This window comes from Ascaphus truei, chromosome 3 (genome assembly GCF_040206685.1).
Source record: "Ascaphus truei isolate aAscTru1 chromosome 3, aAscTru1.hap1, whole genome shotgun sequence".
Classification (NCBI taxonomy): Eukaryota; Metazoa; Chordata; class Amphibia; order Anura; family Ascaphidae; genus Ascaphus; species Ascaphus truei.
In genome coordinates, this window is record NC_134485.1 from 355,289,429 (window position 1) to 355,315,674 (window position 26,246).

General features: G+C 45.5%; 1 protein-coding gene across 19 annotated transcripts in view; it reads right to left on the reverse strand.

Annotated features, from left to right (window-relative positions):
• Nucleotides 1–26,246, reverse strand: part of LOC142490133 (guanylate cyclase soluble subunit beta-2-like) — a 431,574-nt gene that overhangs the window by 106,267 nt on the left and 299,061 nt on the right. For 18 of the 19 annotated variants that reach the window (XM_075591976.1, XM_075591975.1, XM_075591974.1 and 15 more), the window contains one exon: nt 3,615–3,714. The exons of the other annotated variant lie outside the window; for it this stretch is intronic. In XM_075591976.1, the coding sequence (XP_075448091.1) occupies nt 3,615–3,714 (100 nt within the window). The remainder of the gene's footprint in view (nt 1–3,614; nt 3,715–26,246) is intronic. 19 annotated transcript variants of the gene reach the window in all.

Consider the following 26,246-nt stretch of genomic DNA (forward strand, 5'->3'; position numbering starts at 1 on the left):
GGCAACATGAAATGATTCTCATCAAGATGTACTGTAAGATATATATGTAGCGGGTGTACCCCTGGGGTACTATAACTACTAATGCTGCTGTCACCTGTGAGGCTAACAGGAGGCCTGAACCTCCGCCACTGGGAGCCTGGGGTATACTTAAACACGGTGCAGCGCCACCACTGATGAGGGATCCCAACGTGGTGGGAGTTTGCCCTCACCAGAACAACCATACAGTAAATACACACAATGGGAATAAACAGTATTTACTGAGCATGTACTGTAACTTTGGTTAAACTCTCATTTGCATAACATCATTACAGCATTACATCATTATTATTAGGGTACCACCCCACATGTCAATCATGACATTACTTCACATATCAGTCATTGCATCACCCTTTGTCCTTGGTCTACCAATGTGCCAGGGCACTTAACCTCTGAGTGTCCACAAGCTATAATGTTAATGTGAGTGTGAGGGATAGCGCTTCCCTGTGGTGGGGCCCGTTGGTGCACTTATACTACCTCCCTGGTCATAGTCCTGACCAGGATAATTCTTTGATGATCAAAAGCTCCGCAACGTGATCCCACAGCGCGATGCGCTGCTCCTTGCAGGAATGAGTACACCGTCTGACTCCCCAGGGTAGGGATCCCCAGCCGGATGATCCTTTGCCAACAGTCTCTGCTATGGAGTCAGATACTCTTTCAGCTACATGCTGTACTGACAGTCAGGCACTGTCCTGCAGCATCTCTCTCTCTCTCTATGAGTATAGTGAAGGAGTTCCTGTCTTAAGGCAGTTCCCTATAACATACAGTAAATCTCTACAGTGTCTCAGGGGACTAACTGGGCCCTGGGGGTATACCTCTGGCCTAGTCCCTGGAGCACTGCTCCATGGACACTACCTGCACCTTCAGTGTCCAGGTCTTGACTTCCTGTCCCAGAAGGCAGTAGTCTTTCCTTCCTTCAGAAGCAATCCAGCCATCCCATTGGCTATCGGCGACTCCGTCGCCCTGCCGCAACATCCCCACAAGTGAGGGTAAGGAAGGGGGGAAAACCGGGAGCGCAGGGGACCTGACTACATCTATACAGTATAACTCCTATAGTTAAACATTAATTTGGATGGGAGAATCAACGTTTCACTTGATTAAAAAAAAAAAAAACCCATCAGGTTTATCATGAAAATAAAGCAGCATACTGGAGATTTTATGAAGAAATAAAAAACAATAATAATACCTACCCTTGTGAGTGTTTATCATATTTTTAGCTTTTACAATTAAAATTAAATTACGTAATGGGTATGGTCTACAATCAATATATCTATTTAAAATGTAAATTGGGGCCCCCCGAGCGCTCAGACCAGACTGCCTCAGATTAGAGTGTATATCGCGATGACATGACCTTTGACCTGACGCATGTTTCGCGTCACTCAGACGATTCTTCGTAGGTCACCTATTTTACTATAATATTAAAGATTTAAGTTTTAACTCATTCGCACCTCTTGATCACGAGTGCAACACTGCAGAGCTTGTTCATTTTCCTTCATGCACCTTGATTTACCACCACTATCAACACTAATTGCTGAGCAGGAGTTGCTCTTTGCATTATATAGTATTTATTTATATAGTAATTATAATTATGCTATGTAGCGCTGCCCAGTTTATAACAATGTCAGCTTGACTCATTACAAGTAAACTGCATTCATTTGTCAGGTTCTCATCAGAACACATTTAGTGTAAGGGAAGAATGTAAAATGACCCTACTGTATGTTGTGCACAATGTCAGTGAATTCCAAACTGCTTCGATATGGCTATGCACAATTATATATTAATAATATTTAGGAGTGGATATGTACAAACAAAAAGCTTCAAAGCACCACCCAAATCATACACAAATAACATTCCACGTATACAGTACAAACCATCCCCAAATACAGACACAGATTCAACCCAATAACACACACAAAGCCAACCAAACAGAAACACAGCTTTTGTTCTTTCTATTACGGTTTCTGAACTAAATTATGAAAATCCACACATTCCCATGATCTCTTTCAGATTAAAATTCACTCCAAAAATTTCACTCACATTTAATTTTTGATTTTTAGACACACAAGTAAAGCGTTGTGGCACAATCTCCTTCATAGTCTTGCCTTCATCAGACCAAATCTACTACTGCTGCACATAGACACTGTGAAAAAAATGTGACCTACACACTAATGGTAATACCAACAAACTTTATACATATAAAGAAGGCTGCTAAGATTAAATGATTAATCAAATCATATCTCTCTTTTTTTCTTTGCACATAGACACTGCTACACTATTACTCGTCTCCATGGCAACGGTGCTATAGAAACCGGAAGTGACAACACAGACCGACACGAATCATGAGGGACGTTGCAGCGGGTATAGTAGCGGTGAGACTAATAATACTGTGCAGAGTATAAACTTCAAACCAATGCGTTTTTTAATTGTCATATTGTGAGTGCGCACTTTAATGTGTTTTAATTCCATTTATGAGTGCAATAAGTGACACGCGCAAATAAATTACTTGTTAAACCAATAAATAGGACGAATAATACAAGAATAACATAAATAGTGGTATATACATGTAGCGCTGCTTTCCCCCCTCCCCCCCTCTGGGATATCTACCCTTGCTACAGGTGCTGTTGGTGCAAGCACCTGATGGTGTCCAGGCGATACTGAGGTTCCGCGATGTTGTGGGGAAACAGGACAGGCTTTAGGTGTAGGATGCTCAGTTCCTTCTTTGTAGTGCAAGCGCCTCCATCCACCGCAGGCTCCATTCCATTGATACCTATTCAATCAGGAGTTTCATATCCCACCTGCATGAAACCCAACACCAGTGCAGTTTCATGTCCTTTAAAGGGAGTTTAACCCCTGGACTCCCTTACAGGCGGTATAGATAAGTTTAGAGGTAAAACCCATTTGAATGGAGATCTCTAGACCGTACTCCAAGGCATTGTATTCTAATAGGGGTGGATGTTCCCTCATCAAGGAAGTCACATAATGTCTCAACTGTAAGTAGGCAAATAAGTATTTATTTAGTAAATTATATCTTTCTCGGAATAGTTGGAAAGTTGGGAAAACATTTAAAGGCACCACCTGCATCAGATATTTTTAGACCAAAATATGGTAGTTGCTTCTACTCATTCATTGTGTGTGGACTATTCCTCCACGTTTCTATAATTTCAAGTTTGTACATTTTTGCACCACACTCATTAGCTCCCCATTTTTTTATTTACACTTCCTTGAAAAAATTTGAGAACAGTTTTTTTCGTTAGGGTTTTTAAGCAGGGTTTTGCGCTCACAATACTTTTCTTACTTTTCTCACTTTTGATATCACACTGTCTTTTTGACCATATATTATATATTGTCTGATTTTGTTGGCATTTTAGTCACATATTACACTTTTTGGGAGCAACTTCTAACCTTTTCATGTTTTCAGCAGACCTTCAAGAAGTGTGTGCGAGTTAGTGACTTTTCTCAGACAACAGAATTCATACATTCAGCAAAATGACAACACCTGCAAAATGAACCTGGACACGTTCCAACACATCTCTTGCTACCAGATAATATTAAACACCACTATTGTAATGAACTAATACCTGGGACAATATGGCAAAGGCCCTGTCTGTCAGAGAAGTAGTGCAGTAGCATGGTCCCATCATCTTTTTTTTCCAGACGAAAGGACGGTGCATTCATTTCCTAAAACGTAAAAAAAACCACTGGTGTTCAAGGTTAGAAGCACTCACGGTACTGTAGTCCTGTCACGGGTGCACACAGGATCAAGTAGCCACAGAGGAAACTTGTATGTACAGTAGCAAGGAAAGAAGAATCCAGTCACTTCAATGGTCTTAGTGAAGAAAAAAAGATATTTATTCAGACAGGATCGTTTTGGTCCTATCTAGGACCTTTGTCAAGAAAAAGAACAGAGTACACACAGTGCAATATACATTATATAACCAACCCCTGGATGCCTCTAAACCGGAAAAGGCGCCAAGTTACTTTCACTGTTGCATTGTATTGTACAGTAGAGGCAACGTTTATTCTAACATTTGCCGTAAACTAGCCGGGTTACATTCTGGGTATGTGCTGGGTATGTTCTGGGCTAGTTTGAGGCACGTTTAAGGCATTTCTGCATTGACTAACGACCCATAGGATTAACACAGCAGGGATCCCTGGCAGTCCAATTCAGTTTGAATGGGACTGCCAGGGACCCCCGCTGTTAATCTGATAGGCCATTAATCAATGCAGAAATGCTGGGGCTAGTTTAAGGAAAGTTTAAGGCATGTATTCAGAATGTACCTGGGTGTTTCCTGGGTTTTTTGGGGAATTGCCACTGGTTTTTGTTCGAATAAGAGTTGCCTCTACTGTATGTCTTTATTTGTATAGCGCCATTAATGTACATAGCGCTTCACAGAAGTAATACACGTGGTAATCATATAAACAACAAATAATAAATAAATATAAATAACAAGTCATGGGAATAAGTGCTTCAGACAAACGTAACATTTAGGAACAGTAGTCCCTGCTCTGAGGAGCTTACAATCTAATTGGTATGTAGGAGGAACGTACAGAAACAGTAGGAGGGCATTTTGGTAAGTGCTTCTGCAGAGGGCCAAGCTTTATGTATCAAGTGTGTCTTAAGGTAGGTCTTAAAGGTGTGTCTGTTGCTAGGCAGAAAATGGTGATCTAGCAACATAGCCGCAAAACAACCCAATGACGTAGAGATATGTAAATACAACCCAACTAAATGTAAAAATCAGCATATCTAATAAAATTATTAAAAAATGCCACCCAGACATAGATGATTTTGATGAGAACGCAGAGGTTAACCTACAGCATGCCGAGACTATGTCCTATTCTGATATTGAAATATCTACAATTTTTTTCAAAGTACATTCACTGAGGTTGCAAGCAGTTCCAAACCCTTATACATCTATCACAAATTGATTCAACTATAAAAAAAATAAGACTGGCTTATTGTTACATGGTACAGCTTTTTCTGATTACCATAAAGTTAAGAGGATTCCCAGGGGTTTTAGAATTCATAACATGGTGCAACATACTGTATAAATGTTAATTGAACTTGATGGTCTTAGTATTTGACCAAATGGGGAAGGAATTGGTGAGATTTACCTTTTTGAGACAGAGAACTGGAGCACCCTTACTGCTGACAAAATCCAGGATTGGTTTAGCAACCTTTACATTAACATTAATAAACACAAAGAGATTAAATGTAAACAAGATAAATTACTGAAGGTCGTCACTGATTATAAGGAGCAGCGGGTCTACAGGTGGTTACTTGATACCACCAAACAACCATATAAATGCTACAGACGCAGACCCACAGCTGACATTACAAGAGTTAGTCCTACATCTGACAGTGAAACTGAACAGGCTGACATCAGACCCAACAGTGACAACCATGATAGCTCATCTTTTTTACCCATAAGCACACACAACTAATTCAGACAACTGCTAAGGCTAAATGCTGAGGGCATATGTGAGCCGATGGGGGCATATGCCATAGAAGGTCAAACCCCAAATGTTTTAATTTATAACCTATATACAGTCGCGGCCCCTTTTATTCTCCAACATCTCCGAATTTTTGGGGGGATTTTTTCCGAATGCCACGCACTTCACCACGTTCATGCCGCATTCATACCGCATTCATGTTGCATTCACACCCGCGGTTGATGCGCTTATTGATAATGGTTCGGATTTAATTGGTTGCAATTCTTCGCGTATCCGCCAGATGGGCATGCGCTTCAGTAATGTGTCGACTTGCAGGTGTTTAAAAGAATACCACAGTGGTCCATTGTAAATTGGCCTTGGGACTGAAGAAGTTACAATAATGTATCAATTTAGGCTTTTCATATTAAAACTAAACGCGCAGTGTCTGGTGTTCTATTGTCCTGAGAGTTCCGAGATGAGTACACAACTGCAGTCCGTGTTCCAAAAACCCAACAGAACGTACGCTTATTTAATATGGGCCGCGATTAATGCAACAGATGATAAGGTGGCAAGTTGTTCAAATTTATCAGTAGTTTATCGAAAACTATGACTTTTACAAATTTTCACTAGATGCTCATGTGTGGAACCGTGCAATAAGGAAAAAGTTATGTATCGATCCATGTTTTTTTCGTATTGATCCCGATGTTATTGGAGGGTATTAGTGTGTATCACCGGGTTTTTCCCGTATCTTTGATCATGGAGACTTCAAAAGGCGAAAAGTCATGTTAAAACCAACTAAGAAACGTCAGTCGCAGGCAAGCAATGCGCCAGCACCGGCTTCCAATAACGGTCCGACCGTCAGTGAAACACAACAGTCAGTCATGCCTGCACAACTCCAGTCCTCGAGGGCCACAAACAGCCCCGGTTTTAAGGATAACCTTGAAAACCGGGACTGTTTGCGGCCCTCTGGGACTGGAATTGTGCAGGTCTTGTGTACAGTAAGTAAAAACATTTCTTTATTAATACAAGTTAAAACACGCAACATCTCCTTTATTAAAGTACAGAAAGTCAAAACATTTACAAAAACATTTTAAAAAAATAAACAACAGTTGAACAGTCACGCAAATTCGATCCCCATCAGATTGTCCTTTCAGGGCCGATGCCTTGTATGGCGCAAAATGCCATTAATGGAGTTGTGACAGGGTAAAAAAAAGCCACCAGTTATATGCCTGGAAAACCTATGTCTAGTCTGCAGTGCAGCACTGACTAGGTTAAACTTCAGCTGGGAACCTCAGGACAATTAGTTGGATCCCAGCTGCCTAATCAAGGTGTGTTAAAACCCAGGTTGTAGACACATGGAGTTTTTGCTGTTGATGAGAGAGGAGTAAGCTGCTAAAGTGATTCCTGAAAACAAGGTCTGAGTAGCAAAGTAGTGAAACTGTGAACTGTCTGTCCCCTGCATAGAAAAAGGGTAGCTGCATATATATAAACTGTCTGCTAAAGAGAAATTGTTTTGTTCGGTTTGCTGAAGGAAAAGCCATTTTCGTTTGTTGCTGAAAAAGAGCCATTTTTGTTTTGTGTGCTGTATATTTTTCAAGGCAAAATAAAACAGCCTTGTCAAGAAACCCACGTGTGTAGTTGCATGTACTCTGCAACATAAGGTGTCAGAAGTGGGATTTGTTTTTTTTTTTCAAAAGGCTCCTGCAGTTAAAGGGCCACACACACACACAAGAATGGAAGAAATGTTGAAAGCGTTTCTGTGCGAGCAGGCCCGGCTGCAAGCGGAAAGAGATGAAAGAATACAGACAGCACAGGATGAGCGGATTGCCAAGCTACTGACCCAATTCCAAGGGTCTGCCGGTGCAGAACTGGCCAGCAGACCCCCGATACTCCTGAGGAATATGGCTCCGAATGAGGATCCAGAGGCTTTTTTACTAACATTTGAAAGAGTCGCCGAAGCTCAGGGCTGGGCTGCAGATTGCTGGGCAACTGCTTTGGCCCCGCTCCTCATAGGTGAAGCTCAGGACTCAGACCAGGGCCTCCCTACAAATCAGGCAATGGACTACCGCCAAGTAAAAGCCGCCATACTGGATCGCTTAGGTCTGACCCCAGAGACCTACCGGCAGCAGTTCCGGAACATGAAGTACACCGTTAAGATGAGACCCCGGGTCCTCGCTCAGCGGTTATTGGACTTGTGTACGTGCTGGATACAACCCGAGGAGTGCACTAAGGAGGCAATTCTTAAGCAGGTGGTTTTGGAACAATTTCTACAAGTAATACCCCCTCCCGCACGCTCGTGGGTAAAACGCCACGCTGCTGAAACCCTAGCTATGGCAGTCCGACCCGTGGAGAACTTCCTTGGGGCTGAGCAGCAGGAGAGTGTCCTGGACCAGACTCCACCGGAACTTGCGGATGCCCAAAGAGGGAGGTCGGATCAACGGGGAACCTACGGCCCGTCATGAAACCGCCAAGTCCAAAGGAAGGAGCAGTCGTTCCAGCAAGGACGGAGTCCAAATGCTGGTCCCCGCAGGGACCCTCATCTCCTTCCGGATGTCGGCTCGTCGCAAAGTGAGAGGTACTTCCGAGGACATCGCCCACAGGACATACCAGATGCCTGGTCTCCAGTAACCGGTCCAGCGGAGCGCTATCCACAGCCCCCTCCTGCGAGGGAAACCTCTCCATGTTCTGTCTGCGGAGAACAAGGCCACCGGTATGTGGACTGTCCACTGATGGATTGTTCATTCAGCAGAACCGTCGCCTCGGCTTTTCTGGGGAAAATTACAAGCCCTGGCTACTTCCAGCCCTGTTTGGGGGAAAAACCATCCAGGCCCTTGTAGATTCGGGCTCTGGGAAAACTCTGGTCCTCCAGGAACTGTTACCGCTCAACGTGTGTTCTTTTGACTCCCCATGGAGCATAGAATGTATACACGGCGATGTAAAACCTTAACCGACGGCCAAAATCTGGCTACAGGTAAAAGGTCAGGAGGCTTACCTCGAAGTAGGAGTCGCTCCTTGGCTACCTGCGCTCGTTGGGCTCGGCCTTTCTTTGCGGACCTAATGGCCCCAGTCTTTCACGAGGAACCTCCTTCTGGGGCTCAGGAGAACCCTGGCAAACGGTTCCCCTTCTCGGCAGACCTTTTTCCCAGTAGACACCGGGTTCAAAAGACTCGGAAGCAAAGACGCTTGGACAAACAGGACTGGTTGCAGAAATCTGGGTCTCAAGGTGACCATTCTAGTAGTCAGAGGTCACAAGTGATGGCTGGGGATGGCCAGAAGCAAAGGGAAGACCCAGTCCTTGCGAGACAGTATGACATGGTGGTGAAAATTGATGAACAGATTTTAGATGCACAGGGGGTGATAGTATTCCCCCATTTTGAGCTATCAAAGGATATCCTATATAGGGTGAATAGGCAGACACAGACAGGGGAGGTCACCAGACAGATATTGGTTCCCAAGGCATTTGTTAAATCTGTGTTCACTCTAGCCCACACTGTCCCTTGGGGTGGTCACCTGGGCAGGGATAAAACATTGGACCGTATTTCATCCCGATTCTATTGGCCAGGGATTCATAGTGATATTGCTAAGCTATGTGCAGCATGTCCGGAGTGCCAGCTAACTAGTCCAAACGGACAAAAACCAGTCCCTTTGGTTCCTCTACCTTTGGTGTCAGTTCCCTTTGAGAGGATTGTTGTAGACTTGGTAGGACTTCTAGAACCTTCTGCGAAAGGACACAGGTTTATCCTTGTAATAGTGGACTATGCAACAAGGTATTCTGAGGCGTTCCCCCTGAGAACAGCAACGGCAAAGCAAGTAGCCAACAAGTTGTTGGAACTGTTCTCACGGGTTGGACTTCCCCAGGTTATGTTGACAGACCAAGGTACAAATTTCATGGCTAAACTGATGCAGGATGTCTTAAAGTTACTAGAGGTCAAGTCTGTTCGGACATCGGTCTACCATCCACAGACTGACGGATTGGTGGAAAGATTTAACCGAACTCTAAAGGGGATGCTGAGGAAATTTGTAGATTCAGAGAAGAGAGCCTGGGATGAACTTCTCCCTTTTCTGCTGTTTGCAGTGCGGGAAGTTCCCCAGGCCTCCACGGGATTCTCTCCATTTGAATTTCTCTATGGCCGCCAACAGCGGGGTATCCTAGACCTCCTAAAGGAGTCCTGGGAGGAACAGCAGTTCCCTTCTAAGAATACCCTGCAATATGTACTAGACCTTAGGAAGCGCCTAGATGTGGTCGGCCATTTTGCCAGGGAGAATCTTAGATCAGCCCAGGACAGTTAGGAGAGACATTACAATCAGAATGCTCGCATGTGAGTGTTTCACCCAGGAGACCAGGTGATGTTATTGTTACCCAGTTGCGAGAGTAAACTCCTGGCCAAATGGCAGGGCCCATTTGAAGTACTCCGCCGTACGGGTGATGTCGATTACGAGATCGCTCAACCAGGGTCCAGGAAGGGTAAACAAATTTACCATGTGAACTTGCTGAAACCCTGGAAGATGCAGCGGTCTCTATTCATCCACCCGGTGGAGGAGGAAACGGACTTGGGTCCTCAGCCTCCACGGGAGAACATCGTGAGTGATGATAAAATCCCAATGGGTAAACAGTTGTCCTCTGAACAAAAATGGGACTTGTTAGCAATAATTACACAATTCCAGGATGTTTTTTCTGACTTACCAGGACAAACTAACTTAATTTCCCATGCAATCGAGACAGCACCTGGGGTAAAAGTACGTTCCCGTCCTTATAGGTTGCCTGAAAGTCGTAGGGCTCTGGTAGAGAAGGAGGTACAAGAAATGTTACACTTAGGAGTGATTGAGGAATCATGCAGTGAGTGGTGTAGTCCACTAGTTATGGTCCCTAAACCCGATGGGAAGGTAAGATTTTGTGTGGACCTCCGAAAGGTCAATGCGGTATCCAAATTTGACGCATATCCGATGCCAAGGGTGGACGAATTGACGCCCTTGGTAACGCGGAATATATATCCACGTTGGACATGACAAAAGGATACTGGCAAATACCCTTAGAGGAAAAGTCCAAATGCAAAACAGCCTTTGCCACTCCCATGGGTTTATACCAGTTTGTGACAATGCCATTTGGACTGCATGGAGCCCCAGCCACATTTCAGAGACTCATGGATAATGTCATGGAACACGAACTGCACTTCTGTTTCACCCCCTCCCCTTTTTTTCCTTGCAGTTCTGCCTGTCAGTTTTATTTTCAGCTGCACAGAGTTTGCATACACATACTGTGCCTGTGTGACATGTAACAATGTTGCATTTCTTGCCTCTGGGCACGAAATCAGTGAGCTGCTACTGCAGCCTCTGAGATCCTCACCAGAATGGGCTAGTCTGCCCCCCCTCCTGTTTGGTCTAGATAGTCTGTCCCAAGGCTATTCCTTTTACCCACACTGCCCCTCACTTCCTTTTCCACCCTGGAGACAGTGAGTACAGCACCCTTCTATGTAATCTCCCTCGGTGAGGCCATTTCTTTTTACCTGTTTCCAACTATAAATCACCACTACACACCATTCACAAGAACCTGTATTCTGCTGCTTTTCCCAATAAAGTGGAGGAAATATTATAGAACTTGGAGTGATTTAAAAAGGGAGCTGAGTTAATGCTATCTGGGGCTATTCACACATCACACGTGACCCTGGCTTCAGAATAGATAAGGTACTGAGGCCCCATAGGACTTATGCCGCAGCCTACCTAGATGACATTGTCATTTATAGTAAACACTGGCGGGCTCATTTAAATAGGCTGAAAGCGGTCCTCAAATCTCTAAGAGAGGCAGGGCTCACAGCCAACCCTAAGAAATGTGCCTTGGGTAAAGCGGAAACCAAATATTTAGGGTATGCAGTGGGAGGTGGAAAAATAAGGCCACTAGCCGACAAGGTAGCTGCCTTGAAAGAAGTTCCGACCCCCCAAACAAAAACGCAGGTACGCTCTCTACTGGGTTTAGCAGGGTACTACCGGCGGTTCATCCCCAACTATTCGGAAGTGGCAGCCCCTTTAACGGACCTCACAAAAAAGTGTGCCCCTACACAAGTGGTGTGGTCAAGGGATTGTCAGAGAGCCTTTGAGGACATAAAAAGGTGTCTATCAGAGGGTCCCATCCTTAGAAGCCCAGACTTTAACAGCCCTTTTATAGTGCAAAAAGATGCATCAGAGATAGGGCTAGGGGCAGTGTTGTCACAACAGTTCGAGGGAGTTGAACATCCTATCCTTTTCCTGAGTAGGAAATTGTTCCCAAGGGAAAAAAATTACTCAGTGATTGAGAAAGAGTGCCTCGCAGTAAAGTGGGCAATCAAGGCTTTGAGGCATTACCTGGCAGGAGTCCATTTTACTTTGGTGACGGATCATGCTCCACTGAAATGGTTAAATAGCATGAAGGATACCAATGATAGATTGACTAGGTGGTATATGGCCCTCCAACCCTTCTCATTTGAGATTCAGCATAGGCCGGGAAAAGAGAACGCAAATGATGACTTCTTTTCTAGAGAAGGGGTGGATGGTCGGGCTTCAGCCGTGCGTAGCCCCAGCCACACACTAACAGGGGAGGAATGTGACAGGGTAAATAAAAGCCACCAGTTATATGCCTGGAAAACCTATGTCTTGTCTGCAATGCAGCACTGACTAGGTTAAACTTCAGCTGGGAACCTCATGACAATTAGTTGGATCCCAGCTGCCTAATCAAGGAGTGTTAAAACCCAGGTTGTAGACACATGGAGTTTTTGCTGTTGATGAGAGAGGAAAAGCTGCTAAAGTGATTCCTGAAAACAAGGTCTGAGTAGCAAAGTAGTGAAACTGTGAACTGTCTGTCCCCTGCATAGAAAAAGGGTAGCTGCATATACAGTTACGACACACTTTATTCTCGCTCGGCTAGTCCCGCGAATTCGGGTATACTCGGGTGTATTGAGGTTTGTGATCGTTTTCTGCCGGAGTGTATAGCGTTATTTTCCCGGCAGTGATTGAAGCATTTTATTCCGGCTGGCTGCAATACTGCAATGCCGTGTAAAAACACATGGGGGCGCTTGCGAGCTGTTCTCTTTGAAGCCGTCCCCTATAATGAATTGTAATGCAGTATATATACTGTATATATATATATACTGTATAACAACAACCCCTATAACCCCTAACATACAGTACTGTACACATACAGTACTGTATATGCACATACATAAATGATACTATGGGCCGGCGGGGGCGAAATGTGTTTGCAGCAGAGAGAGATCCGCTGCTCTCTCTCTGCGCAAACATCGGCACATTAAAAATTATTTTAAATACATTTTTATTTATAGTGTAGATGTGCAGGGGGTCTCGGGAGCTGAACCGCACTGGTTTCAGGTCCGGGGACCCCCTGCTCCCCGAGATACAGACCCCTTTATGAGGTGCCGGTATCCCTCTTTGTTTAAAGGGCCCGATCACGTGATCGCAGCCTGTAAACCAAGCAGAGCAGAGGGATACCGGCACCCCCTAAAGGGGCCTGTATCTCGGGGAGCAGGGGGTCCCCGGACCTAAAACCACAGCGGTTCTGCTCCGGAGACCCTCTGCACATGTACAGTATAAATAAAACACATATATAAATAAACACTCGTTCTTTACCTTAGCGGCTATGCGCTATGGTAAAGAAGCAGCATTTCTGTATTTTTAATAATATTGTACAGTGAGCAGGGGGTTCCCTGAGCCAGAAATCTAAACTCAGGGGGCCCCCTGCTCCTGCTCAATATTATTAAAAATACAGAAATGCTGCTTCATTACCATAGCGTATAGCCACTAAGGCAATGAAGGGGTTAACCCACCGTGCCCGCTTTATTGTGGGTAGCGGGGGTGGGTGAAGGGGGTATTTGGCCCTTGGTGTGAGTTTAGGACTTGCGGGGGGGTTGCGGGTGCACTTAACCCCTTCACGACCGTAGCAGTTAATACCGCTACGGTCATGAAGGGGTTAAGCCCTCCCGCTACCCCCCGCAAGCCCTAAACAAGCACCGTTGGGGCTAATACCCCCTTCACCCACCCCCGCTACCCACAATAAAAAAAACTCACACACAGCAGCCGCCAAAAAATAAATAAATCTAAATAAATAAATAAATAAATGACTATAAATAAATACATTTGAAATACATTTTTATTTATAGTGTAGATGTGCAGGGGGTCTCCGGAGCTGAACCGCGCTGGTTTCAGGTCTGGGGACCCCCTGCTCCCCGAGATACAGACCCCTTTATGAGGTGCCGGTATCCCTCTGCGTTTAAAGGGCCCGATCACGTGATCGCGGCCTGTAAACCAAGCAGAGCAGAGGGATACCGGCACCCCCTAAAGGGGCCTGTATCTCGGGGAGCAGGGGGTCCCCGGACCTAAAACCACAGCGGTTCTGCTCCGGAGACCCTCTGCACATGTACAGTATAAATAAAACACATATATAAATAAACACTCGTTCTTTACCTTAGCGGCTATGCGCTATGGTAACGAAGCAGCATTTCTGTATTTTAATAATATTGTACAGTGAGCAGGGGGTTCCCTGAGCCAGAAATTAATGCTCAGGGACCCCCCCTGCTCCTGCACAATATTATTAAAAATACAGAAATGCTGCTTCATTACCATAGCGGATAGCCGCTAAGGCAATGAAGGGGTTAACTTACCGTGCCCGCTTTATTGTGGGTAGCGGGGGTGGGTGAGGGGGGTATTTGGCCCTTGGTGTGAGTTTAGGGCTTGCGGGGGGGTTGCGAGTGCACTTAACCCCTTCACGGCCGTAGCAGTTAATACCGTTACGGTCATGAAGGGGTTAAGCCCTCCCGCTACCCCCCGCAAGCCCTAAACAAGCACCGTTGGGGCTAATACCCCCTTCACCCACCCCCGCTACCCACAATAAAAAAAACTCACACACAGCAGCCGCCAAAAAATAAATAAATCTAAATAAATAAATAAATAAATGACTATAAATAAATACATTTGAAATACATTTTTATTTATAGTGTAGATGTGCAGGGGGTCTCCGGAGCTGAACCGCGCTGGTTTCAGGTCTGGGGACCCCCTGCTCCCCGAGATACAGACCCCTTTATGAGGTGCCGGTATCCCTCTGCGTTTAAAGGGCCCGATCACGTGATCGCGGCCTGTAAACCAAGCAGAGCAGAGGGATACCGGCACCCCCTAAAGGGGCCTGTATCTCGGGGAGCAGGGGGTCCCCGGACCTAAAACCACAGCGGTTCTGCTCCGGAGACCCTCTGCACATGTACAGTATAAATAAAACACATATATAAATAAACACTCGTTCTTTACCTTAGCGGCTATGCGCTATGGTAACGAAGCAGCATTTCTGTATTTTAATAATATTGTACAGTGAGCAGGGGGTTCCCTGAGCCAGAAATTAATGCTCAGGGACCCCCCCTGCTCCTGCACAATATTATTAAAAATACAGAAATGCTGCTTCATTACCATAGCGGATAGCCGCTAAGGCAATGAAGGGGTTAACTTACCGTGCCCGCTTTATTGTGGGTAGCGGGGGTGGGTGAGGGGGGTATTTGGCCCTTGGTGTGAGTTTAGGGCTTGCGGGGGGGTTGCGAGTGCACTTAACCCCTTCACGGCCGTAGCAGTTAATACCGTTACGGTCATGAAGGGGTTAAGCCCTCCCGCTATCCCCCCGCAAGCCCTAAACAGCCACCGTTGGGGCTAATACCCCCTTCACCCACCCCCACTACCCACAATAAAAAAAATACACACACAGCAGCCGCCAAAAAATAAATAAATAAATCTGAATAAATAAATAAATGACTATAAATAAATACATTTGAAATACATTTTTATTTATAGTGTAGATGTGCAGGGGGTCTCCAGAGCTGAACCGCACTGGTTTCAGGTCGGGGGACCCCCTGCTCCCCGAGATACAGCCCCCTTTATGAGGTGCCGGTATCCCTCTGCTTGGTTTAAAGGTGCTATTGTGGTATATATTGGTATTAATTGTGCTGCTGCTGCTGTGTGTGAATTTTTTTTATTGTGGGTAGTGGGGGTGGGTGAAGGGGGTATAAGCCCCATCGGTGGTTGTTTAGGGCTTGCGGGGGGGTTGCGGGTGCACTTAACCCCTTCACGACCGTAGCGGTATTAACTGCTACGGTCGTGAAGGGGTTAAGTGCACCCGCAACCCCCCCGCAAGTCCTAAACTCACACCAAGGGCCAAACACCCCCTTCACCCATCCCCACTACCCACAATAAAAAAAATTCACGCACAGCAGCCCCACAATTAATAAATAAATCTAAATAAATAAATAAATACATGAAGAGAAATAAATATATACTGTATATATATACTGTATATATACAGTATATATATAATAACAATCCCTATACATATACAGTATATAGTGTGTATATATTTACTGTATATATACATACATACATATACATATATATATATATATATATATATATATATATATATATATATATACACATATATATATATATATATATATATATATATATATATATATATATATATATATATGTTTATGTATATATATACACACACAGTAAATACACACACATGATGAACCAATATACAAATACATGTAGAATGGTTATCAAAATCATACTGTCCTACAAATAACGCTTCTCCATACAGACAATAATAATAATCCATTTAATAATCCTAACTGATTTTACAATATAAAACATAACATTCCAATCCACACAGTACATTGCATTTACATTGTATAAATGATGCATAAAATCTATGCACCATATACATTCTGCAAATGAATGTTAACAATATCATTGCAAGCTACTGTACCAGTAAATACAAACACTTCCAAACAAGTCAACTATTTTAACCAATCAAGTAAACAAAAATCAATATATACTGTAAGTACCAACCAGAAAACACAATTTAAAACCAAAGCTAACCCTTACAATACCAAGGATTACATCTATCTAATTATAAAAAACAGTATACATTATACACACATTGAAGCATTGCAATAAACAACATACAGTACAGTACATCCCCTGTATCTCCCTGCCTTCAGTGTAATCTGTTTAAAGTTCCCTCCCCCTAATGTTTCTGTTAAACAGATTACACTGAAGGCAGAGAGATTTAAAGCCCCCTCCCCCCTAATGTTTCTGTGAAACAGATTACACTGAAGGCAGAGAGATTTAACAGAAACATTAGGGGGGAGGGGGCTTTAAACAGATTACACTGAAGGCAGAGAGATTTAAAGCCCCCTTCCCCCTAATGTTTCTGTTAAATCTCCCTCCCTGCCTGCATTGCTGTGAGTGCAGTGTATGTAAATGTGGGGAGGGGGGGGGACCCAATGTGCATACTGTGAGGTCTAACCACCCTCACCCCCTACCCACATACCGTTACCCCCCCCCCATCCTGGCCATGGCCCCTCTGCTTCTGAAAAACAGACACAAAAATTAAAACATCCAAAGTAATGTCTCCTAACCCCTTAATCACCATAGCGGTTATTAACCGCTACAGTCATTAAGGGGTTAACCCACCCTCACCCACCACTTGGGATGCCTACATACCCTCCCACACTAACCCCCCCCCCCGTGAGGCCTAACCACCCAGTCAGTACCCACAAGGGAGGCCTACCCACATACCGTTGGGGAAACACCCCCCCCACCCACCCACAATAAAAACAGTACAATGACCCACAATAAACAGCATTATATTTATTAAATACATTACCCACCCCCTGTGCCCCCCCATAAATACAAGATTTATTCTTTTACATACAGGGTTCATAATGCAGCCCCACGCGAGTCCCCGGTGGGCTGGCAGGGCACCTGGACAGACCTACAGTTTACCAGCAGCCCTTTTTACACAGGTTCTGGAGGCCTGCTGATGGATCCTGCCAGCACCATGGCCCCCAGGTGGTCTCCTTGGGTCACCGTGGGCCACAATTGGGTCCCCACGGTAGGCCCAAGGATGTCTGGGAGCCCCGGGTCAGACCCACAGGTGTCTGCGGGGCCTCGGGTAGTTCCCTCGGGGGTCTGGGGAACTCACGGGTGCTCACTACGGGTCCGCGGTGCCCCCACAGAAGTGGGACCACACATCATCATCCCCGCACCTACGGGTCGGCGTTGCCCCCACAGAAGTGGGACCACACATCGTCATCCCCGCAGACTACGGGTCCGCGGTGCCCCCACAGAAGTGGGACCACACATCATCATCCCCGCATGTGTCACCCGTGGAACCACCAGCCTGATACCCTTGGGATACCCGAGGATACCCACAGGTGGTCTCCAGAGGTCCCACGCAGAACCACGGAACCAACCCTGAATGTAAAAAAAATAAACCTGGCCTATACATTCAATACATACACCCTCCCCCCAACACCTACAGTACAATAATGTGCAAAATAACTATTATCCAGATATGGATAATAGATTAATTGCCCATTATTAAAAACATTAACTAGCATATACAAATAAATAAAGTACTACTGACCTCATCAATACGAAGTGTCCGTCGCCAGCGCCTTCCTTCTCTTGCCCATACAAGACATAGCCAATACCAAGCCAATACATTGCAAGTACATTCAGATATCAATTAACCCCTTAAACACCTTATCGGATAATAACCGCAAAGGTGATTAAGGGGTTAAGCCACACAGGCCCGATACCCACCCTTCACCCATGAATTTGTACTGTGGCTTCATCATGCAACTATATATATATATATACTGTATATATATATATACAGAGAGACAGAGAGAAAGAGAGAGAGATATATATAGTATATATATATATACACACGTTATATACACACCCATGATAAACCAATATACAGTACAAATAAATGTAGAAGGGTTATCAAAAGCATACTGTCCTACAACCAAACACTTCTCCATACAGACACTACATTAAAATCAATTCCCTTTAAAAATCCTAACTGATCTCACAATCTATATCATCACAAACCAATGAAAAACCTCACATTCCAATATATATGATGCATAAAATCTATGCACCATATACATTCTGCAAATGAATCAACCAAGTAAACAAAAATCAATTAGCAATCATTATTTACATCCCTAAACCTTTCACACTACATCCCGAACAATGAAACCATTAACAAATTCACGCTTAGAGCAGAACAATTAAGCCTTTGAAAAAATATAAGTACCGACAAAAATACAACCTTTACAACCAAGCCTATCCTTGACCTTCCTCAAACACACAATACAATACCAAGGAATACATCTATCTAATTTTAAAATACTTTAAACTCACAATAAAGCATAGCAGCATACACAAAATAATTTAAAACACATCTAATCCAGCTTTTAAAACATCATCATTTCTTACCCTGAATGTATACTGTATATCTCTCTAGACATATATACATACATACATACAGTGGCAAGAAATGATATACCACAAAAAAAAAAATACACATGTTAAAAAACCTTTTGAAAAAATTAACAAGTTAAATAAAATACATTTCTTTAGTTCACTTACCATTACTTGCCCCCACCGATTCCCGTTGCGCAGCTTACTCACGAACCAATCCACGATCAGGAACCCATAAAATAAAAAACCATAAAATAATAAACATTAAACTAAAAATCCAAATCAATCCACGGGTCTTCTACTTGTAATCCATCTTCATCTGTATTCTTCTTTCTTCTATCTCCTTCCAGCAGGGCGGGGCGGGGTCTTCTCCCCGTCTGCGGCCACGCCCTGGTCTTCTTTCTTGCCCGGAGGTCCTTCCTCCGCGGCGTCTGGCTTCAAAATGAGACGACATAGGCTTTTATAGGCCTATGACGTCACATTTTTCGTCATGGTTCCCACGGTCCTGATTGGGCCGTGAAAACCATGTGTTTTGGCCGACAAAAAAAAAATGATGACGTCACTTAAAGGGAATGAAAGCACAGCCAATCAGAATGGCTTTGCTTCAATTGCCTTTAAGATGACGTCATGAAAAGGCACATGGCCGTGCACACATGGTACTAGAACCAATCAGAGCGTGGGAACTTTATCCCTACTCTGATTGGCTCTGGTATACCATGTGTCAGGGGCTTGGGGGAGAAAGGATGTGACGTCAATGAAAACCTGTCACGTGGTATGGTAGCCAATCAGAGTAGGGATGGAGTTCCCACGCTCTGATTGGCTACCGTACGAAGTGACAGGTTTTCATTGACGTCACATCCTTTTCCCCCAAGCCCCTGACACATGGTATACCAGAGCCAATCAGAGTAGGAATAAAGTTCCCACGCTCTGATTGGCTCTAGTACCATGTGTGCACGGCCATGTGCCTTTTCATGACGTCATCTTAAAGGCAATTGAAGCAAAGCCATTCTGATTGGCTGTGCTTTCATTCCCTTTAAGTGACGTCATCATTTTTTTTTTGTCGGCCAAAACACATGGTTTTCACGGCCCAATCAGGACCGTGGGAACCATGACGAAAAATGTGACGTCATAGGCCTTTAAAAGCCTATGTCGTCTCATTTTGAAGCCAGACGCCGCGGAGGAAGGACCTCCGGGCAAGGAAGAAGACCAGGGCGTGGCCGCAGACGGGGAGAAGACCCCGCGCCGCTGGAAGGAGATAGAAGAAAGAAGAATACAGATGAAGATGGATTACAAGTAGAAGACCCGTGGATTGATTTGGATTTTTAGTTTAATGTTTATTATTTTATGGTTTTTTATTTTATGGGTTCCTAATCGTGGATTGGTTCGTGAGTAAGCTGCGCAACGGGAATCGGTGGGGCCAAGTAATGGTAAGTGAACTAAAGAAATGTATTTTATTTAACTTGTTAATTTTTTCAAAAGGTTTTTTAACATGTGTATTTTTTTTTTGTGGTATATCATTTCTTGCCACTGTATGTATGTATGTATATATGTCTAGAGAGATATACAGTATACATTCAGGGTAAGAAATGATGATGTTTTAAAAGCTGGATTAGATGTGTTTTAAATTATTTTGTGTATGCTGCTATGCTTTATTGTGAGTTTAAAGTATTTTAAAATTAGATAGATGTATTCCTTGGTATTGTATTGTGTGTTTGAGGAAGGTCAGGGATAGGCTTGGTTGTAAAGGTTGTATTTTTGTCGGTACTTATATTTTTTCAAAGGCTTAATTGTTCTGCTCTAGGCCTGAATTTGTTAATGGTTTCATTGTTCGGGATGTAGTGTGAAAGGTTTAGGGATGTAAATAATGATTGCTAATTGATTTTTGTTTACTTGGTTGATTCATTTGCAGAATGTATATGGTGCATAGATTTTATGCATCATATATATTGGAATGTGAGGTTTTTCATTGGTTTGTGATGATAAAGATTGTGAGATCAGTTAGGATTTTTAAAGGAAATTGATTTTAATGTAGTGTCTGTATGGAGAAGTGTTTGGTTGTAGGACAGTATGCTTTTGATAACCCTTCTACATTTATTTGTACTGTATATTGGTTTATCATGGGTGTGTATATAACGTGTGTATATATATATATATATATATATACTGTATATATCTCTCTCTCTCTTTCTCTCTGTATATATATACAGTATATATATATAGTTGCATGATGAAGCCACAGTACAAATTCATGGGTGAAGGGTGGGTATCGGGCCTGTGTGGCTTAACCCCTTAATCACCTTTGCGGTTATTATCCGATAAGGTGTTTAAGGGGTTAATTGATATCTGAATGTACTTGCAATGTATTGGCTTGGTATTGGCTATGTCTTGTATGGGCAAGAGAAGGAAGGCACTGGCGACGGACACTTCGTATTGATGAGGTCAGTAGTACTTTATTTATTTGTATATGCTAGTTAATGTTTTTAATAATGGGCAATTAATCTATTATCCATATCTGGATAATAGTTATTTTGCACATTATTGTACTGTAGGTGTTGGGGGGGAGGGTGTATGTATTGAATGTATAGGCCAGGTTTATTTTTTTTACATTCAGGGTTGGTTCCGTGGTTCTGCGTGGGACCTCTGGAGACCACCTGTGGGTATCCTCGGGTATCCCAAGGGTATCAGGCTGGTGGTTCCACGGGTGACACATGCGGGGATGATGATGTGTGGTCCCACTTCTGTGGGGGCACCGCGGACCCGTAGTCTGCGGGGATGACGATGTGTGGTCCCACTTCTGTGGGGGCACCGCCGACCCGTAGGTGCGGGGATGATGATGTGTGGTCCCACTTCTGTGGGGGCACCGCGGACCCGTAGTGAGCACCCGTGAGTTCCCCAGACCCCCGAGGGAACTACCCGAGGCCCCGCAGACACCTGTGGGTCTGACCTGGGGCTCGCAGACATCCTTGGGCCTACCGTGGGGACCCAATTGTGGCCCACGGTGACCCAAGGAGACCACCTGGGGGCCATGGTGCTGGCAGGATCCACCAGCAGGCCTCCAGAACCTGTGTAAAAAGGGCTGCTGGTAAACTGTAGGTCTGTCCAGGTGCCCTGCCAGCCCACCGGGGACTCGCGTGGGGCTGCGTTATGAACCCTGTATGTAAAAGAATAAATCTTGTATTTATGGGGGGGCACAGGGGGTGGGTAATGTATTTAATAAATATAATGCTGTTTATTGTGGGTCATTGTACTGTTTTTATTGTGGGTACTGGGGGTGGAGGGGGGGTGTTTCCCCAACGGTATGTGGGTAGGCCTCCCTTGTGGGTACTGACTGGGTGGTTAGGCCTCACGGGGGGGGGGTTAGTGTGGGAGAGTATGTAGGCATCCCAAGTGTTGGGTGAGGGTGGGTTAACCCCTTAATGGCTGTAGCGGTTAATAACCGCTATGGTGATTAAGGGGTTAGGAGACATTACTTTGGATGTTTTAATTTTTGTGTCTGTTTTGCAGAAGCAGAGGGGCCATGGCCAGGATGGGGGGGGTAACGGTATGTGGGTAGGGGGTGAGGGTGGTTAGACCTCACAGTATGCACATTGGGTCCCCCCCCCTCCCCACATTTACATACACTGCACTCACAGCAATGCAGGCAGGGAGGGAGATTTAACAGAAACATTAGGGGGGAGGGGGCTTTAAATCTCTCTGCCTTCAGTGTAATCTGTTTAAAGCCCCCTCCCCCCTAATGTTTCTGTTAAATCTCTCTGCCTTCAGTGTAATCTGTTTAACAGAAACATTAGGGGGGAGGGGGCTTTAAATCTCTCTGCCTTCAGTGTAATCTGTTTAACAGAAACATTAGGGGGGAGGGGGCTTTAAATCTCTCTGCCTTCAGTGTAATCTGTTTAACAGAAACATTAGGGGGGAGGGGGCTTTAAACAGATTACACTGAAGGCAGGGAGATACAGGGGATGTACTGTACTGTATGTTGTTTATTGCAATGCTTCAATGTGTGTATAATGTATACTGTTTTTTACAATTAGATAGATGTAATCCTTGGTATTGTAAGGGTTAGCTTTGGTTTTAAATTGTGTTTTCTGTTTGGTACTTACAGTATATATTGATTTTTGTTTACTTGATTGGTTAAAATAGTTGACTTGTTTGGAAGTGTTTGTATTTACTGGTACAGTAGCTTGCAATGATATTGTTAACATTCATTTGCAGAATGTATATGGTGCATAGATTTTATGCATCATTTATACAATGTAAATGCAATGTACTGTGTGGATTGGAATGTTATGTTTTATATTGTAAGATCAGTTAGGATTATTAAATGGATTATTATTATTGTCTGTATGGAGAACCGTTATTTGTAGGACAGTATGATTTTGATAACCATTCTACATGTATTTGTATATTGGTTCATCATGTGTGTGTACTGTATTTACTGTGTGTGTATATCTTATACTATATTAGTGAAAGCACTGTATGCCTGCCTGCCTGCATGCATGCATGCCAGCCTGCCTGCCTGCCTGGATGTCCGGTGTCCCTAGGGGAAATCTCATTGGTCCCTTGGGCCGCCCCCGCACACCTCTCATTGGCCTGAGGCGGAGTGACGACCAAAGGACACACACACAGGGACACACACACAGGGACACACAGGGACACACACACAGGGACACACACACACAGGGACACACACACACAGGGACACATACACACACACAGGGACACATACACACACACAGGGACACATACACACACACAGGGACACACACACACACACAGGGACACACACTCTCCCCCGTCAGTTGGACCGCAGCTCACCTTCCACACCCCCCCCCCCCTCCTCTCCCGGTGCCCCTCCTCTCCCGGTGCCCCTCACTCTCTCCCCCCTCCCCACCTCACCCAAATCCCCACGCTCCGCAACATCCCCAGCCGCACCATCACCCTCACCGTGCGCCGCGGAGGAAGCGCGGCCCTGCTGCTCAGCAGCAAACTCCAGGCTCCTTCCCCCTCGCGGCGCGGCCCGGGCCTCCTGCTCTCCCCATCACGTGCGCCGCTACCGGAGAGGGGAAGTGCGGCGCGGGACTCCCCATCACGTGCGCCGCTACCGGAGAGGGGAAGCGCGGCGCGGGACTCCCCATCACGTGTGACGCTACCGGAGAGGGGAAGTGCGGCGCGGGACTCCCCATCACGTGCGCCGCTACCGGAGAGGGGAAGCGCGGCGCGGGACTCCCCATCACGTGCGCCGCTACCGGAGAGGGGAAGCGCGGGCCGGGCCTCCTGCTCTCCCCATCACGTGCGCCGCTACCGGAGAGGGGAAGCGCGGGCCGGGCCTCCTGCTCTCCCCATCACGTGCGCCGCTACCGGAGAGGGGAAGCGCGGGCCGGGCCTCCTGCTCTCCCCATCACGTGCGCCGCTACCGGAGAGGGGAAACGCGGCGCGGGACTCCTGCCACTCTTGCCCCCCCCCCCCAGCTTCCCGAACTCACCTCCTGCCCCAGCCAGATGCCACGGGGTCAAGGTAAGTCACACACCGTCTCCCACCCACGCACTGTCACCCAGTCACCCACACACCCACCCAGTCACTTTCACCCACCCAGCCACTCAGTCACCCACCCACTCAGTCACCCACCCACTCAGTCACCCACTCACTTAGTCACCCACCCACTCACTTAGTCACCCACCCACTCACTCAGTCACCCACCCACTCACTCAGTCACCCACCCACTCACTCAGTCACCCACCCACTCACTCACTCAGTCACCCACCCACACACCCACCCAGTCACCCACTCAGTCACCCACCCAGTCACCCACTCAGTCACCCACCCACACACCCACCCAGTCACCCACCCACACACCCACCCAGTCACTTTCACCCAGTCACCCACTTTCACCCAGTCACCCACCCACCCACTCAGTCACCCACCCACTCAGTCACCCACCCACTCAGTCACCCAGTCACCCACCCATTCAGTCACCCAGTCACCCATTCAGTCAGTCACCCAGTCACCCACCCATTCAGTAAGTCAGTCACCCACTCACCCACCCACTCACTCACTCAGTCACCCACCCACTCAGTCACCCAGTCACCCACCCATTCAGTCACCCATTCAGTCAGTCACCCAGTCACCCACCCATTCAGTCAGTCAGTCACCCACTCACCCACCCAGTCAGTTACCCACTCACCCACCCAGTCAGTCACCCACTCACCCACCCAGTCAGTCACCCAGTCAGTCACCCACTCACCCACCAAGTCAGTCACCCACTCACCCACCCAGTCAGTCACTCACTCACCCACCCAGTCAGTCACCCACTCACCCACCCAGTCAGTCACCCACTCACCCACCCAGTCACTCACCCACCCAGTCAGTCACTCACCCACCCAGTCAGTCACTCACCCACCCAGTCAGTCTCCCACTCACCCACCCACCGACCCAACTCACCCACCCAACCACCGACCCAAAGTCACCCACCGACCCAAAGTCACCCACCCACCGACCCAAAGTCAAACCGACCCAAAGTCACCCACCCACCGACCCAAAGTCACATACCCACCGACCCAAAGTCACACACCCACCGACCCAAAGTCAAACCGACCCAAAGTCACCCACCCACCGACCCAAAGTCACCCACCCATGACCCAAAGTCAAACCGACCCAAAGTCACCCACCCACCCACTCAGTCAAGTGTCACACACCCACCCAGTCACCCACACACTCAGTCAACTCAGTCACCCACCTAGCTGTCAAGGGGGGGGGGGGGAAGCCTAACCCTGTCGTACGCCCCCCCAAAATTACATCCCGGGCAACGCCGGGTCTCTCAGCTAGTATATACATATATATATATATATATATATATATATATATATATATATATATATATGTGTGTATATATATATATATATATATATATATATATATGTATATGTATGTATGTATATATACAGTAAATATATACACACTATATACTGTATATGTATAGGGATTGTTATTATATATATATACTGTATATATACAGTATATATATACAGTATATATTTATTTCTCTTCATGTATTTATTTATTTATTTAGATTTATTTATTAATTGTGGGGCTGCTGTGCGTGAATTTTTTTTATTGTGGGTAGCGGGGATGGGTGAAGGGGGTGTTTGGCCCTTGGTGTGAATTTAGGACTTGCGGGGGGGTTGCGGGTGCACTTAACCCCTTCACGACCGTAGCAGTTAATACCGCTATGGTCGTGAAGGGGTTAAGTGCACCCGCTACCCCCCCGCAAGCCCTAAACAACCACCGATGGGGCTAATACCCCCTTCACCCACCCCCACTACCCACAATAAAAAAAATTCACACACAGCAGCAGCAGCACAATTAATAAATAAATCTAAATAAATAAATAAATAAATGAATATAAATAAATACATTTAAAATACATTTTTATTGATAGTGTAGATGTGCAGAGGGTCTCCGGAGCTGAACCGCGGTGGTTTTAG